The 17,038-nt window shown below is 45.7% G+C and overlaps 1 protein-coding gene across 1 annotated transcript; it reads left to right on the top strand.

Moving 5' to 3' along the window:
* Positions 1-2,497: 2,497 nt before the first annotated feature.
* Positions 2,498-12,552, top strand: LOC130550076 (uncharacterized). The gene is made up of 5 exons (XM_057327424.1): positions 2,498-2,502; positions 3,118-3,260; positions 5,928-6,107; positions 7,255-8,135; positions 11,258-12,552. The coding sequence occupies exons 1-4, from the start codon at positions 2,498-2,500 to the stop codon at positions 8,118-8,120; spliced, it is 1,194 nt and encodes a 397-aa protein (XP_057183407.1). The 3' UTR covers positions 8,121-8,135; positions 11,258-12,552.
* The last annotated feature ends 4,486 nt before the right edge of the window (positions 12,553-17,038 follow it).

Raw genomic sequence — 17,038 nt, 5'->3', positions numbered from 1 at the left:
TCGAGAATAGGCATCTGGCATGGCACGTGGGGCCCCACTGACTGATGGACCCCACAGCCCAGTCAATGTCCGGATTGTGATCACAGAGCCAGGGGTATCCAAGAATGAGGGGGAACTCGGGAGAGGGGATGAGATGAAACCGTATCATCTCCTTGTGTCGAAGGATAGTCATGTGAAGAGGGGTAGTAGCTCGGGAAACTAGGCCTGGCCCCAGAGGTCTCCCATCCAGCGCAGTGACCTTCAAGGGAAAGGTAAGAGAGTCAGTAGGGATGTTGTTTTCTTTGGCCCAGGTACCGTCCATAAAATTTCCTGCAGCACCAGAGTCCACCAGCGCTCGTAGGGGTAGCTCTTGATTGTCCCAGGAGAGGGTGACTGCAAGAAGGAAGCGGGAGTTGGACGGATGGGAGGTGCTTACATTCCCCGTTACAGTTCTCCCTGGTCTGCACGGGTTGGGGCGTTTCCCTGAAGCTCGGGACAGGCATGACGGAGATGACCGGGTCTGCCACAATACAAGCAGCAACGTTCTCTCATCCGACGGTCTCTTTCTGTCTGGGAGAGGCGAGTACGTCCCAGTTGCATGGGTTCTGGAGGTGCTTGTGAGAAAGATGGATGGAACTCAGGACTGGGACCGGTGGAGAATGGGCAGAGAGGTCTGCGATGAAATTCCCTTTCTCTCAGTCGGTTGTCAATGCGGGAAGCTAGTTTTATCAGGTGCTCAAGACCTTCTGATGGTTCCCGGGTAGCAAGTTCATCTTGAATTGAGCCAGAGAGACCGTTCAGGAAGCATGCCATGAGTGCCTCATCATCCCAGCCGCTCCCCGCTGCAATCGTCCGGAACTGGATGGCGTAGTCAGTCACACTGCGATGGCCCTGTTGGAGATTTAGTAGCTTCCTGGACAACTCTGGGCCACTGGCAGGGTGTCGAAAGACTCGCTTGAACTCCTCCGAAAAGGCAGAGTAGCTGGAGCAGCAGGTACCTTGAGCCTCCCACACAGCGGTGGCCCAAGCCAGGGCTTTTCCAGACAACAACGTGATGATATATGCAATCCTCGACCGGTCAGTGGGAAACGAGGAAGGCTGCAGTTCAAACGAGAGTGAACATTGGGTAAAAAAGCCTTTACAGGAACTCGGGTCACCTGAAAATCGCTGAGGTGGTGGAAGGCGAGGTTCCACCCCGGGGTTTAGTACCATGGGGACTTGGATGGACTGGACTTGAGCGGCAGGCGCCGCGGGAAGTCGATCCGACATCCGTTGAACGGACTCCAGCATCTGTGACAATAGCTGGGAGTGTTGCGCCATTAAAGTCTCCTGTTGTACCAGCATGGCCTCGTGGCGTTGAAACGCCCCCTCGTGGCGAGACAGTGTAGAGAGGATCTCCTGTGAGCTGGCTGCCTCTGGGTTCATGATGGCACTATGTTTCTGTCAGGACCCGGCCTCGAACTCGGGTCTCTGGTGTAAGGGATAATCACTACACCAGTCGAGCCACGTGGTATTAGATGGAACCCAGAAGATATAGGCAGACACAGCAGATTGAGTATTCCAGTTTAATAAAATAAAAAGCCAAAAGCAAACGCAGGGTCTTCACAAAAGTAAATAATCCAAAAGGTGGAGAGGTAAATCCACAAAGTCCAAAATCAAAAAAACCTCGTGATCAAAAATAGAACAAACTCAAAAAAGGCAGGGTTCACAGGGGAACAAACACATACCAAAAAAAGGTCACAGTAGAAATCCAGTCTCGGGAAGCAGGCAAACAAGCAATAGTCCACATGGGTAGAACACACAAGGTTGAGTTCAGACATACAAACTTAGTGCAAGGAACTGAGGAAAAAGTAAGGTTTAAGTACTACACGGGAAAACAAGGCACAGGTGAAAACAACTACTCAAATTAAACAGGGATCAAAACCAGAACACAATGGGGACTCCTAGTGGCCAAAACAAAACAAGACAGGCAGAATGGTGACATAGTCAAAGCAAAGCACCGCATGAATACTGATTTGTATTTTAATGAGCCTGGCATCCAATCCGCTTGTTGAGCCTGACGTCACGCATCATAATGGACGTATATAGTTTCCGGGTCCAACTGCTATCAGATGTCATAGAAAAATAACAAAAAATGATGTAAAACTGCCGAAAACCCCCAATCCCATCCTTTATCTCCGTAACGAAATCACAAATGGACACACATGAGATTCACTACGATTTACAAATTGATAATTAATATAATTATCAATAATAATTATTTGAATAATTATATTACAGCCAAAGAAGGTCTCTGCAGTCTTTATATGTTTACAGCATTTAGACTGATCATTAACACCTCTTTAATCACATCAACAAATCACATCATTAATTAGTGGTGTCCTTCACCTGAGATAACATTTGAAGACATAATTGTAAAAGATGAATGTTTCTTCATTCCGGTTTTGTTATGAACATAATTAGCAGATTCTACTACTCCGCAGATTTAATCTTCGTGATAATTTGGATCTTAACGGATATGAGGTGAAATTAAATGTGTGTGAGGCATAAATGCTTATAATCGTTTTTATCACACTTACTTTCTGCAATCTAACTTGAGTTCACTTACTCACCATTTGTGTCGCCACTTGTCTCCAAAATGTGGGTATGCATGGGTCAGAGTTTGCTTACAGGTGCGCACATTCTCCCGTCAAGTTTGCTTTTAATAGATCACAACCTGTCAGGTCCCGGGTCTGATCACCTGCTTGTTTTGTCTGTTTCCTCTGTGTTTTGGGTTTTGTCGAACACATGGGGTTGTTGTGACAGCTATCCATGTATTCGGAGTCTGCGTGTGTGTGCCCCGCCCCCTCGTTATTCTCTCATTACCTCACACAGGGTTTCACTTTTGCCAATCCTTCCACACCTGTTTCCTATCCCGCTATCGCTCTCTGTTCTATTTAAACCTCTGCTTGTTTCTGTCCTGTGTCAGTCTGTTAGCATTCCTAGCGCCGTGACGGCTCTTGTCAGTCTAGTCTAGTCTAGTCTAGTCTAGTCTAGTCTAGTCTAGCTCTGCTCTCCAGTCACAGATGTCTTGTCTTGTTTAGGCTCCAGAGCTACTTGATGTTGATGCACGGTGTTCTCCTTATTCTCTACCCTCAGATCGCTGCCCCGACGGCCACGGCTCGCGGTTGTCCTCGCCTGTTCGGGGATCACTCTTCTCACCACAGACCTCCTGGCATTGCTGCTTCTCTCGTTCCTAAGGACTCCGCCTCAGCAGTGTCGGGGCCACCTCCCTTTCCGTGGTGCGTGGGCACCACTCGCTTCAGGCGGACGCAACGTCTCCCAGAGAGATTGGCTCTCTGGGGCGTGAACTTCATTCATTTGGATTTTTCGTTGCCTTGTGGATTACTCTTTCATTTGGATTTTTCGTTGCCTTGTGGATTACTCTTTCATTTGGATTTTTCGTTGCCTTGTGGATTACCCCTTTCTCGGTTCCCCGTGGGCCGTTTTGTTCCCAACTCCACAGTTTGTCTGGTTCCCATTTGACCAATCACTCTCTCTCCCTGGCCGAGTGCTCGAGCCTAGTCAAACTCTGTTCTCCCTGCCTGGTATAACTGTGTGAACTCTTGTGCGTTTCTGAACTGCGAATAAATTACTGCATTTGAACCCTGCATCTGACTCCTGAGTGTCTATCCTCGCCGTGACAACAACCTTTGAATGGAAAGTGGCATACGCACGTTTCCAGCCCCATTTTGTGCGTACACAATGTATATAAATGAGACCCCCGGGGTGGAAAGTAACAAATTACAAATACTTTCGTTATAGTACTTGAGTACATTTTTCATTTTTTCTACTTTCTTGAGTATAATAAATTGTGGTATTTATACTTATACTTTGAGTAGAATAAAAATAAAGTATTCAACTTCACTACATTTATTTTTCACCAAATTAAAAAGTAAAAAATAGAAAAAGTTGCCAACGGATAGCTGGCGTTTGACGGTCATTTTTCAAAAGTACTTTTGTGCTGTGGAGCCCTGCACTTCAGGCTGTAACTGACAGGTCTTATTTGGGAGAAAGACCAATAAAAACTTACCGGTCAGCTAGGAGGGGAGGGGAGGGGGGGTGTGGCGCTTAAACTGTGCTTTGACATTTATGCTGCCTTCACGTGCTCTCGGAAATTCGATAATTCCCAGTTCAAACTGGAAATAATTTATGGAACGATGCACTTTTAAAGTTATCGGATACTTGTAATGTTCTAATGCTACTAAATCATTAGTAACATTAATGTTTTAATGTTACTAAATACTTTAATTGTTGCTGAATCGAAAGGTTACTTCCGGGTTGAAGTGGGAATTATCGAATTTGCGAGAGCAAGTGAAGGCAGCATAAAACAGTGGCGTTTTGAATTAGCATCGCTAACGTTTCAGTATTTTAGTGAATATATGTGAGCTTTACTCATATTCTGATTGTAAATTGTGATTTAGGCAGCTCCTGAAATGAGTCATACCATTGATATTACCAGAACACTAAGTAGCTGAGGTAAATGGAAAACTAGGCCCATAAAAAACGCAGTTATTGCACTGACAGAGCAAGGACAATGCACAGTTAGTGTCTAACATGCATTCGCACAGTATTTGATTTAATAACCTCAGCATTAACAACAAAGAGCGCATGGTTTATCTGTCAGTCAGGCGTGAGTTTCCATAACAACGACATAACTCGCTACTTAATCACCATAATAGGATGCATAATTGGAGAAACTAACGTTAACTAGCTAATCACGACTGTTTCATGGAAGCATAGTAACCTTGTTACACATCTGTCGTTTAAACCACATTGGTAACATTTAAGTAATCCTTTCGGATTGATTACATTGCAATGCAATGTTATCATATTTTTGCTTTCTGTTGTTTTATTTCAAGATTCATTCATTCATTCAAGTTTCCTTGTCCTTGTCATTCCACAGGTTCCCCATGGGTCGTAGAGTATGTAGGTCCATGTACACTTTTCAAAAAACAGCGTCTTCTCTTGACGAACTAAAAGACGTAAAATGGAATATGTATATTTCGAATGATGGATATAGAATGCACCACATGTTGCTTGTTTATTTTGTCATAGAACATGATGTATAAATGTCTACATGTCATCAAGTAGTATGCTTCTAACCAATTAAGATCTGTAGTTCCAACCACACAATTTAGTCATATCATCAGATTCAGTTTTAATTCAAGATGGCGGGCGTGTACGGACGCAGCGGCTTATAGCTCTCGTTTTTGGTGCGTTTTTGTTTGTTTTCTCGTGTGTTTTTCGTTCGTTGCTTCTGTGAAGCATAACTTTAGTCATCAGGACTTATTAGACATCGGTTTTAAACACAAGATCATAGTCACACATGATTTTCATCGCACACACAATATTCCAAAGAACATCGCTAGACCACTGGGATTATCCGTGGATTGTTGTTGGCCCTGGCAGACGGCGTTGGGAAAGGAAACAAAAGCAGGGCTGCCAGGCCGGCCTCTTGGCGAGACTCAGAAAACAACCACATAAGCCTCCTCTACCATGCATGTTTCTTACCAATGCAAGATCTATGGCACACAAAATGGACGAACTGGAGCTATACATCCCAGGGAAACGCTACATCCGTGATTTATGCATTATGATAGTATCTGAGACTTGGCTTCACCCAAGGATCCCCGATGCAGCAGTGCAGCTGGTGGGTCGCACTCTACACCGCTGAGACGGAAACAAAGACTCTGGTAAGAGCAGGGGGGGGGGTATGTGTATATATGTGCACAAAGACTGGTCAAACAACAGTATAATCGTAGATAGCCACTGCTCTCTGGACCTGGAATTCATGACTGTTAATTGCCGCCCGTTATTTTTACAGAGAGAGTTAACAGTAGTAATTGTCACCACTGTTTACATACCACCCGATGCTAACGTTAACATAGCTCTTGCTCTCTTACTAGATGCCATAAATAAACAGCATCCTGCCGGAGGACACACTATAGCTGGAGATTTTAATCAGGCAGACCTAAAAACAGCACTTCCACACTTCTTCCAGCATGTCAAATGCCTGACCAGAGGGGATAACACACTCGATCGTGTGTACATCAACATGCAAACAGAGCCATTCCTCCACCCCCCAGGTCAGTCAGACCACCTCTCTTTGCTTCTTACTCCAGCAAATATTCCGCTCAGAAGAAGAACAACACCACTCACAAAGACTGTCTCTATATGGTCCGAAAATGCACTTTCTTAGTTCCAGGACAGTTTCACACATACTGACTGGGATGTCTTTGAACATCATGACCTGGCTGCTCACACTGAGGCGGTATTGGCTTACATTAAGTACTGCATGGACAACGTCACAGTGAATAAAATCATCCGGGTCTTTCCCAACCAGAAACCCCGAATGACCAGCCAAGTCCATAAGCTCCTTAAAGACCGAAAGAGCCAACCTGAAGAGAGGAATTAAAGATTCAAAGAGGGACTATAAAAGAAGGTAGAAGATCACTTCACAGACGGCAAATCACGACAGTTATGGCAGGGATTCCAGCACCATTACAAACTTCAGAGACAGCCGCTGTGCAGCTGGGAACAGCTCGGCAAAAAGGCTTTCTGTCTTTGAATGTGGCAGGATTGTTGAGCTGCACAAGCAAGGACTCTTGCAACATGCCATCGCTGCCGAGGTTGGATGCAGTAAGACAGTCAATGCAAATTTCTTAAAAGATCCTGAGAGTTATGGGACAAAAAAAAATCACCTGCACTGAGCCAGAGGATCCAACAGGCTGTCCGTGAAGACACAGGGTGATCATCAACCCAAATTAAGGCCCTTGCTGATACTGACTGCAGCCCAATAACCATAAGACGGCATCTGCGAGAGAATGGCTTCAAAAACAAAAAAACGTCTTCAAAAGCCACGTCTCCTTTGATAGAACTGGATAGAAACATACACTTGTTTCTTGTTTCATCATCGTCACTTCCTGTTTGCTGAGAGCGCGTGGTTTGAGTCGGAGCTCTTTCAAACTTATTCTTAATACATCGTTTATTCTTGTTATATCTTAAGACTTGTGTTTTAAATTGTTATTCACCGAGGGTAAAACATATCCTTAAGTATATCCCATACCAAAAATCGTCCTTAAACGCACCGATAATTAATTTTTATCGGATCACTCGCTATTAGCCTCAGGCTGTTAGCATTCCCAGCCTGCCTGCTCACTGCTTAACACACTGTTCTCATTATTACATCACTAATGGCTAATGTTTCAGATGTGTTTGTACCTCTGTGTGCAGATGAGGAAACGATCGCACTTCAGTCGGAACTGGAGGCTGTGGAGAAGCAGATCCAGGATCTACTAGAGAAGCAGACACGCCTGCGAGAACGAAAAACGGCGCTGGAAACATCCAGAGCTGATGCTCGCAAATCCACGGTAAGTTTTCATCGCGATTTTAATACTCCTTCCACTTCTACTCCGCGTGTTTCTCTGCACAGAGCCCAGGTTTCGAGAACACGGTCAGCCCAAATGAACTTCACTCCTGCACCGGCACACCCACGGCGAAAGGCGCGAGCCAGGACTGGAGCGATGACCCAACCGCCGCCACCGGTCTTCGAGATCCCGACCAGGAACCGCTTTGCCGCCCTCTGCGAGACGGAATGCAACGCTGTGGTCATCGGAGACTCAATCGTCCGGAACGTACGCGCTTCCTCCACTAAAGGTAAGGTGCGCACTCATTGTTTTCCTGGCGCCCGTGTTCTTGATGTCTCTGCGCAGGTACCTGCGATCCTGAAGGACGATGCTAACGTCGGAGCTGTCGTGCTGCACGCGGGGGTGAATGACGTCAGGATGAGGCAGTCGGAGATCCTGAAGAGGGACTTCAGGAGTCTGATCGAGACGGTACGCAACGCATCGCCCACGGCGAGGATCATCGTATCAGGGCCGCTTCCTACCTACCGACGAGGGAATGAAAAGTTCAGTAGACTATTTGCTCTAAATAAATGGTTGATGTCATGGTGTATTGAACAGAAGCTGCTCTTTGTTAATAATTTTGATCTGTTCTGGGAGCGACCTAGGCTCTTCCGCCCTGACGGCCTGCACCCCAGCAGCATCGGAGCGGTTCTTCTGTCTGACAACATCTCAAAGACGCTACGCACCGCTTGACTACGTCTCCCAGCGGTAAGTCAAAACTTCAACCATAGTCTGTGTTCCTCCCACTCATCTGTTAGAAATGTTACTGCTTCCAAATGCATAGAGACTGTGTCTGTCCCCCGAATAATACTACAAAATAACAAAATAGCCAAATCTCAGAGAAAAAATCTAATCGTGATTAAACCTGAGGACAATGTAATAAACGACCAAAACAAACTCATAAAGTTCGGCCTACTTAATATTAGATCACTAAATTCAAAAGCAGTTATTGTAAATGAAATGATCACAGACAACAGTTTTGATATACTTTGCCTTACCGAAACCTGGCTTAAACCAAATGATTATTACGGTCTAAATGAGTGTACACCACCAAGCTACTGTTATATGCATGAGCCACGTCCGGTTGGTCGAGGTGGCGGTGTCGCAACAATCTTTAGAGACTTTCTTACTGTAACTCAGAGAACGGAGCATAAATTTAAATCATTTGAAGTGCTTGCGTTGAACATAATTGTTCCAATTGACAGTAAAAAATCATTGCTTTCTTGTACGTTGGCTACAGTGTATAGACCCCCTGGTCCCTACACTGATTTTCTGAAAGAGTTTGCGGACTTCCTATCGGACCTATTGGTTAACGTTGATAAAGTACTAATTGTCGGAGACTTTAATATCCACGTAGATAGTGCTAACGATGCATTAGCAGTGGCGTTTACAGAGCTATTACACTCTTTTGGAGTAACACAACACATCAATGGACCCACTCATCGATTTAATCATACACTAGACTTGATTATATCTCACGGAGCCGATCTAACCAATATAGATATTATACCTCAAAGCGACGATGTCACTGATCACTATCTTATAACATGTACACTGCGCACTGCAGAAATCAGCCGTTTAACTCGTTATCGACAGGGTAGAACAATTACCTCGACTACTAAAGATAGTTTCGCAAAGAGCTTGCCAGATCTGACTCCTTTAATAACCATACCAATAAATACAGAATCGCTCGATGACATGACCAGCAAATTGGGCACTATTTTCTCTAATACATTAGAAGCTGTCGCACCTATGAAGTCAAAAAAGATTAATGAGAAAAACGCAGCACCATGGTACAATAGCACCACTCGCGCCCTTAAAAGAGAAACACGTAAACTGGAGCGCAAATGGAAACAAACCCAATTAGAGGTCTTTAAAATTGCGTGGAAAGAGAGTGCAAACTGTTATAAAAAGGCACTAAAAGCAGCAAAGGCTGAGCACCTCCGTAACCTCATAGAAACTAACAAAAACAATCCAAGGTTTTTATTTAGTACAGTTGCTAAACTAACAAATAAACAGACTTCACCTGACCTGGGTATTCCGCCGCACCTTGGTAGCAATGATTTCATGAATTTTTTTACAGAGAAAATCGAAAACATACGAGACAAAATAGTAAAAACTCAACCTCCAAGTCTGTCCTATAAATTAGTACCAACCATCGCCCCAAAAGAAAGGCTACAGTGTTTTTCACCTATAAAACAGGAAGATTTAATTAAACTTATTGCAACATCTAAACCTACAACTTGCTTATTAGACCCCATACCAACTAAATTATTAAAAGAGTTATTACCCGTTGCAATTGAGCCCATTTATAACATTATCAACTCGTCAATTAATCTAGGCCATGTCCCAGGAGCCTTTAAACTGGCCGTCATTAAGCCTCTTATCAAGAAACCAAACTTAGACCCCAATGAACTAGGAAACTATAGACCGATTTCAAATCTCCCTTACCTGTCTAAAATACTAGAAAAAGTAGTGTCCACTCAGTTGTGCTCTTTCTTACAAAATAATGACATACACGAAAAATTCCAGTCAGGCTTTAGACCGCATCATAGTACTGAAACTGCGCTCGTTAAAATTACAAACGACCTGCTTATAGCATCAGATAAAGGTAACATCTCACTCCTAGTCCTGCTCGACCTTAGTGCTGCGTTCGATACTGTAGACCATAAAATACTTCTAGATCGCTTACACAATTATACCGGTATTCAGGGACAGGCACTACAATGGTTCAGATCTTACTTATCAGACAGACATCAATTTGTCCATTTAAATGGGGAATCATCAAATCTAACGCAAGTAAATTATGGATTACCTCAGGGATCGGTTTTAGGACCCTTGCTATTCTCCATATACATGCTGCCCCTTGGAAACATTATTAGAAAACATGGAATTAGCTTCCACTGTTATGCAGATGATACTCAGCTATATATCTCATCAAGACCAGATGATTCCTTCCAACTATCCAAATTGGCAGAGTGCATCGACGATATAAAGCATTGGATGACTTGTAATTTCCTTCTTTTAAATTCTAATAAAACAGAAATATTACTTATCGGACCAAAGACACGTGAGCAGAATATTTCGGATTATGACCTGCAAATTGAAGGCTGCACTGTTACTCCAACAAATACAGTTAAAGACCTTGGCGTTATATTAGACAGCAACCTGTCATTTAAAAATCACATCTCAAATGTCACAAAAACAGCCTTCTTCCACCTTAGAAATGTTGCCAAATTGCGAAATATTTTATGTGTGGCTGATGCAGAGAAGCTTATTCATGCATTTGTGACCTCAAGACTTGACTACTGTAATGCACTGCTTAGTGGTTGTCCTGCAGCATCAATAAACAAACTACAGTTAGTTCAGAATGCAGCTGCCAGAGTTCTAACCAGGTCCAGAAAATACGATCACATAACCCCAATGTTATCAACCCTTCACTGGTTACCCATTAAGTATCGTATTGACTTTAAAGTTCTTTTAATTACTTATAAAGCCTTAAACGGTTTAGCCCCTACCTACATAACAGAGCTTCTACCACACTACAACCCATCACGCTCTCTAAGATCTCAAAACTCCAGACTTTTGATAACACCTAGAATAACTAAATCCACCAAAGGGGGTAGAGCTTTCTCATACGTAGCACCTAAACTCTGGAATAGCCTCCCCGATACTATTCGAGGGTCAGACACACTCTCCCAATTTAAATCTAGATTAAAGACACATCTTTTCAGCCAAGCATTCACTAATACATAGCTAATGAACAGCAGCTACGCTAATTATTCTCTTTCTGTTTCTGCCCTCGCCTCGGGATGCCCATCCCGAGGTAGGGAGAGATTCCGCCAGGCCCAGATGAACGTCATATGCCCATCCACAACTAGAGATTACGCCAGCTACATCGGAAAATCCCGTGCCATCCTCCTGCGAGAGCCTGCGGACTGACTGACCATCCAACTCCATCCAAGGCAATTCCATCACCACCCAAGAAAAAGGCGACCATCTGGCCGGCCCAGCTCAGACAATTCCATCCCCAACCGAGAGCAAAGACGGACTACCTGTCACATAAATGCTAAATTTACAATACTTGGTATTTAATGCTAAACTTACATCACACGACAGCAGTTTGAAGTTATGGCTGCACTCAGTGACTTTGATTGGAGGTAGCTGGGTGGGTGTTGTAGGGAGTGGGGGGGGCTTGTTGGTTGTGGTTCGGGGCGTTTCATTTGTTGGGACTGTGTGGGTCTGGTCTGGTTGGTCTTGTTTTGTGGTCGATGTCGGACAACAGAGGAATAAAGTTAATTATGCCATTACTACTTTTCCCTGGTTGTTCCTCTGTTGTCTGTTGTTGATCGCGGAATGGGACCGGGTTGGACCTGCACGGTTTCGGCGGGTGGGGCTTCCTGGGTCGCGGCTCGTGGGCTCTCCCTGTTCTTCGTGGACGTTGCTCGGTGGCTTTGGTCGGGGTCACTGAGTGCAGCTATGACACGTCAGAGGAGATCTGGCCCTCCCGGCTGAGCCTGGTTTCTCCCGAGGTTTTTTTTTCTCCATTATTCAGCATTGGAGTTTGGGTTCCTCGCCACAGCAGAGCAGTGCAGTGTTGGCTTGCTCACCGGGAGACTGCATTTATTTATTTATTTACTCATTTATTTATTAGATATTATTTATTAATGATCTTGCTTGGTCTATAAACACCATGCACTGTGCTGTGTTTTACCTTTCTGTGTTTTTCTTATTTGCTCCTGTAAAGCTGCTTTGGAACAATGCACATTTTGAAAAGCGCTATATAAATAATATTGAATTGAATTTTACTTAATTTATCTCATTTATTACATTGTTCATTTATCATATGTATTAATTAATTTATTTTATTATTCACTTTTATTCATATTATTTGTTACATTTCGTCCTTACTTTCAATATTGTTTAACCTCGTTGGGAGTTGTATTGTCTCTTATGCTGATATGAGTTTCCAATGGTCTCCATCTCAAGGTTCATAATAACGTCAGGAGACAATGTTTTGATACTGTAATCTTGCATGTTTAACAACACCTATTGAATCTGTTTCTAGTCAGACGAAGTTTGACAGAGCTAGACTGAGCATTAAAGCACAACTGAGATTATTCAATAAATCATTTTCAGTTTATTTAACATCACTTCGTCTCCTGCCTGCTGTTCTTCCCTTCAGCTCTGAATCTCCCTGGTGGTTGGGTTAAAGTATTGACTCACAACGGAGTGGATATTTCCGGATTTAATAAGTTCCTGACGGGGAGAGATCTAGTGAAACTGGACTCAAATTTTTGATTTATAACATCTGCAAGCCATATCGCATAGTTGGATCTATCACCTTGCACACCACAAAACAGTTTGGAATTTGCAAGGGAGCACCAAACATGAGACATTGACAGGTGGAAAAAGTTTTATTCTCTGATGAGAATATGACCTATACGGTCCTGATGGATTCCAACGTTACTGGCATAACAAGGTGTTTTCTACATGGCACAGTGTTGGAGGCTCCATCATGATCTGGGGTGCTTTTTCCTTCAATGGGAAAATTGAGCTTCAGGTTGTGCAGGCCCATCAAACGGGGGCTGGCTATGGTGACATGTTGCAGCGGGCATCCCTCTTGACTAAGGGCCCTCGTCTGTGTGGTAATGACTGGGTCTTTCAACAGGACAATGCTGCAGTTCACAATGCCCGCCTGACAAAGGACTTCTTCCAGCCGCTGAGAGACTGAAACAGGAATTCCATGCATTTGCGACGCAACAAAATATCCGTGAGGCAAAACATACTCTTAATATTCTTTTTATTGCACAGACTGATATTTTTTGATTTAACAAACTATTTGTATTTTGAAGTTGGTCAACAAAGAACACATCATTCCTGCTCACCCCCTCTCCCCCACTAATTAAGGGAGCAGGTGATTAATATTACCATTCTCACTTAATCCCGTGACCCTCCACCATGATCACGTGACATAGGAAACTTTTATTTTATGTCTACTTCAAGGAGAATAATGTCACTCTTTTGGACCATCCTGCATGTTCCCCTGATCTAAATCACATTGAGAACATTTGGGGATGGATGGCAAGGGATGTTTACAAAAACAGACGTCAGTTCCAGAACGTGGATGCCATTCGTGAAGCCATCTTCACCACATGGAGCAACGTTGCCCCCAGCCTCCTGGTAACAGTTGCATCAAGCATGCTGAAACAAATGTTTGAAGTGTTCAACAAGAACGGTGGGGCTACTCACTACCAGTGTAGTGCAAGATACTTCCAAACTGTAATACATTACAGATTACTTGTTACTGTAAGTAATTATTTACCTTACAATATTACTGTCTCAGAAACACTTGCCATAAACTGGACCGGAGAGAGTATGGCAAGCCAAAAGGGTCAAAACAAGAGGTACTGCCATGGCTCTGCCTCAAGATCAATAAAAGCAAGACAAGAAAGGGCAGAACCATGACAGAACCTCTTGTTTCATGTGGGGAGAGGCGTTTTGACCCTTTTGGCTTGCCATACTCTCTCCGGTCCTGTCTCTGTTCCCGCCCTTTCGTTGCCTCATTATTGCTTGTAATGATTTCATGCCCCGCACCTGTTACCTCTTGATTTGATCCCTTATTTAATGCCCCTCTGTTCTCTGTCCTGTGCTGGTTCATTGTGCATGTCAATTGTTTGGTGAGTTCGTTCCGTGTCCTTGTGGTTGTTCCAGCTCGTATTCCTGTCTAGTTAAGTTTAGTTTACTGTAAATGAGTTTATGTGAAGTGTTTATTCTGTCAACGAACTGGGGTGAGTCACAGGGATACAAAGAATGGAGGGCCCAGACGAAGACAGAGGCTAAGGGGTTAACAAGACATTTAATAAATAATAAAACACACAAAACAAAAACCCATGAGGGGGTACAATACAATGACAGTGGGAATAATATCTCCAGACTACACACGAATGTAGACTCACTAACTTGACAGAATAAACACTTGACATAAACTCATATACAGTAAACTAAACTTAACTAGACAGGAATACGAGCAGGAACAACCACAAGGACACGGAACGAACAAGCCAAACAAATGACACGCACAATGTTTGAGCTTGCCCCAAGTGCCGTGATTTCCCCGGGAAGTGCATGAGGAACTTAGTAAGACCTGGAACGCCCCCTTTCGGCGCGTGCACGTCAAACTAGTTCCATCGCCCTTTCTTCCCTCGATGGTGGGGCAGCTAGAGGATACGTCGATGTCCCCCAGGGGGGCTCGACCTAGACTCCCGTCCAAAAGCATGTAGTTTTTTCGGCATCTTTGGTGTCGAGAGCTTACACTGCTGCGGGCCAAGCTACCTCCGCTCTCCACGCTATGGACATCCTGCAGGTCCATCAGGCCAAGGCGTCGAGAGAGCCCCACGAGGGTAAGACCGACCCAGCGCTTATGCAGGAACTCCGCGCCGTCACCAACCTCGCTCTACGGGCGACCAAGGTGACCGCACAGGCCCTGGGTCGGGCGATGTCCACACTTGTGGTCCAAGAGAGACACCTCTGACTGAACCTTGCACAGATGAGTGATGCCGAGAAAGTCTGCTTTCTCGACGCACCCATCTTGCAAGGGGGGGGCTGTTCGGTATTCTGTCAAGCAGCAGTTCTCAGTTCTCGGATATCAAGGTATCCTCCCCCGCCGCGATTCGGCTGCCCTCCGGTCGTCGAGATCTCATGCACCGTCTGCTTCCCAGCAGCCCTGGTGCTCTTAGACGCCCTCCCCCGGAAGAAGACGTCGAAGAGGAGACCACCACCCCGTCAGCAGCCGTGGCGGAAGCCAAAGCGGCCCTCATGGGAATACCCCAGGGAGATCGAGAATACCATCGGGCCCAACCCCAGCCATTCCATCGCTGGTTGGTCGATCCGGGAAAGTTCCTGCCCCGTCCCAACAGCCCACTTTTAAGAGTTTCCTCTCTCTCTCTGGGTGTTTGTCACAGCCGCTCTCACCCTCTACATGACGGTGTTCGGCAACTCGACGTTGCGTCATGGCGAGACCCAATGTCGAGGATAATCAGCAGCCCTCAGCACTCTCAATCGACGGTGCGTTGTACTACATCATCGTTTGGGTGTTTATAACAGCCGCTCTCACCCTCTACATGATGGTGTTCGGCAACTCGACGTTGCGGTGAGACCCAATGTCGAGGATAATCAGCAGCCCTCAGCACTCTCAATCGACGGTGCGGTGTGCTACATCATCGCCAGGCAGGTAAATCAGCAGAGCCGATCTCCTCTCCGGGGGGCTTCCGCACGGTGAGGGATCCGCACTGCCAGCCATCGAACCACCCCCCGGAGGTCGATGAAGCAGAACGTACCCCTAGCCTCCCTGTCTCAGTCCCTGGGAGCCTGACAAGAGCTCCCCAAACCGTCACGGTGACTACAGGATATGATCCGTCTCGGCTACGCGATCCAACTCCCCAGACGCCCGCCCAAGTTTCGGGGCATCCTCTCAAACCTCAATCAGAGGCAAGGATGCTCCCGTGCTTCGGGCCGAGGTCGCCACCCCTCTGGAGAGGAAGCGATCATGCTCGTTCCTCTAGCCGAGATGTTCAACGGGTTTTACAGCCCGTACATCATCGTCCCCAAAAAAGCGGGGGTTGCTAGATTTGCGTACCCTGAACAGGCACCTCCTCAAGCTGCCGTTCAGGATGCTTACGCAGAAGTGCATCCTGGCATCTATCAGATGTCAAGATTGGTTCATGGCAATCGACCTGAAGGACGCTTACTTTCATGTCTCGATTCTCCCTTGTCATCGCCCGTTCCTACGGTTCACTTTCGAGGGTCAGGAATATAAGTACAGAGTCCTCCCTTTCGGTCTGTCCCTGTCCCCACGAGTCTTCACAAAAATCATGGAAGCCACCCTCACTCCCCTCAGGGAGAGAGGTGTGCAGGTACTAAACTATCTCGACGACTGGCTCATCTTGACACACTCGCGAGATCTGTTATGTACACACAGGGACCTAGTGCTTCGGCACCTAGATCGATTGGGACCACAGGTCAATTGAGAAAAGACCAATCTCTCCCCTGTGCAGAGCATCCTCTTTCTTGGTATGGAACTCAACTCTGTCTCCATTACAGCGCGACTGGCAGAGCACGCTCAGTCAGTGTTGAACTGCCTGGAATATCTCAAGCAGTCAACGGTCCCCTTGAAACAATTTCAGAGGCTCCTGGAGACCGCTCCAACACTGGCTACAGAGTCGAGTTCCCTGGAGAGCGTGGCACACCGGCAGCGGATGGTGATTACGACTCTCTGCCGACACACCCTAACCCCTTGGTCTTCAATGACCTTTCTACGGACGGGGGTCCCTCTCGGGCAGGTCACGAGGTGCGTCGTGGTGATGACAGACGCCTCCCTGCAGGGTTGGGGTGCCGTGTGCAACGGGCAGTGTCGGAGCGATGGACGGGCCTCCGCCTGCGCGGGCATATCAATACCAGTATAGGTATAGGTACCAATTTCGCGGTAGAGCTCACGGCTGACATGCCCAGGCCAGTCACCGTCGCTTCACTAGAGATTGTGACAGGGCACAGCGTCGTGGTGTTTTCCATGGGAACCCCATCTGTCGGCTCAACACAACGTCGAGAGACAG

This window comes from Triplophysa rosa, unplaced genomic scaffold (genome assembly GCF_024868665.1).
Source record: "Triplophysa rosa unplaced genomic scaffold, Trosa_1v2 scaffold231_ERROPOS507969+, whole genome shotgun sequence".
NCBI lineage: Eukaryota > Metazoa > Chordata > Actinopteri > Cypriniformes > Nemacheilidae > Triplophysa > Triplophysa rosa.
This window is presented reverse-complemented; position numbering and strand designations above follow the sequence as displayed.

Excerpts from the sequence above, each read along its gene's own strand:
- LOC130550076 (XM_057327424.1), top strand. Across the intron at positions 3,261-5,927 it reads GGGCCACCTCCCTTTCCGTG|ATGCCATAAATAAACAGCAT; the intron begins GTGCGTGGGCAC and ends CTCTCTTACTAG. Across the intron at positions 6,108-7,254 it reads GCCATTCCTCCACCCCCCAG|ATGAGGAAACGATCGCACTT; the intron begins GTCAGTCAGACC and ends CTCTGTGTGCAG.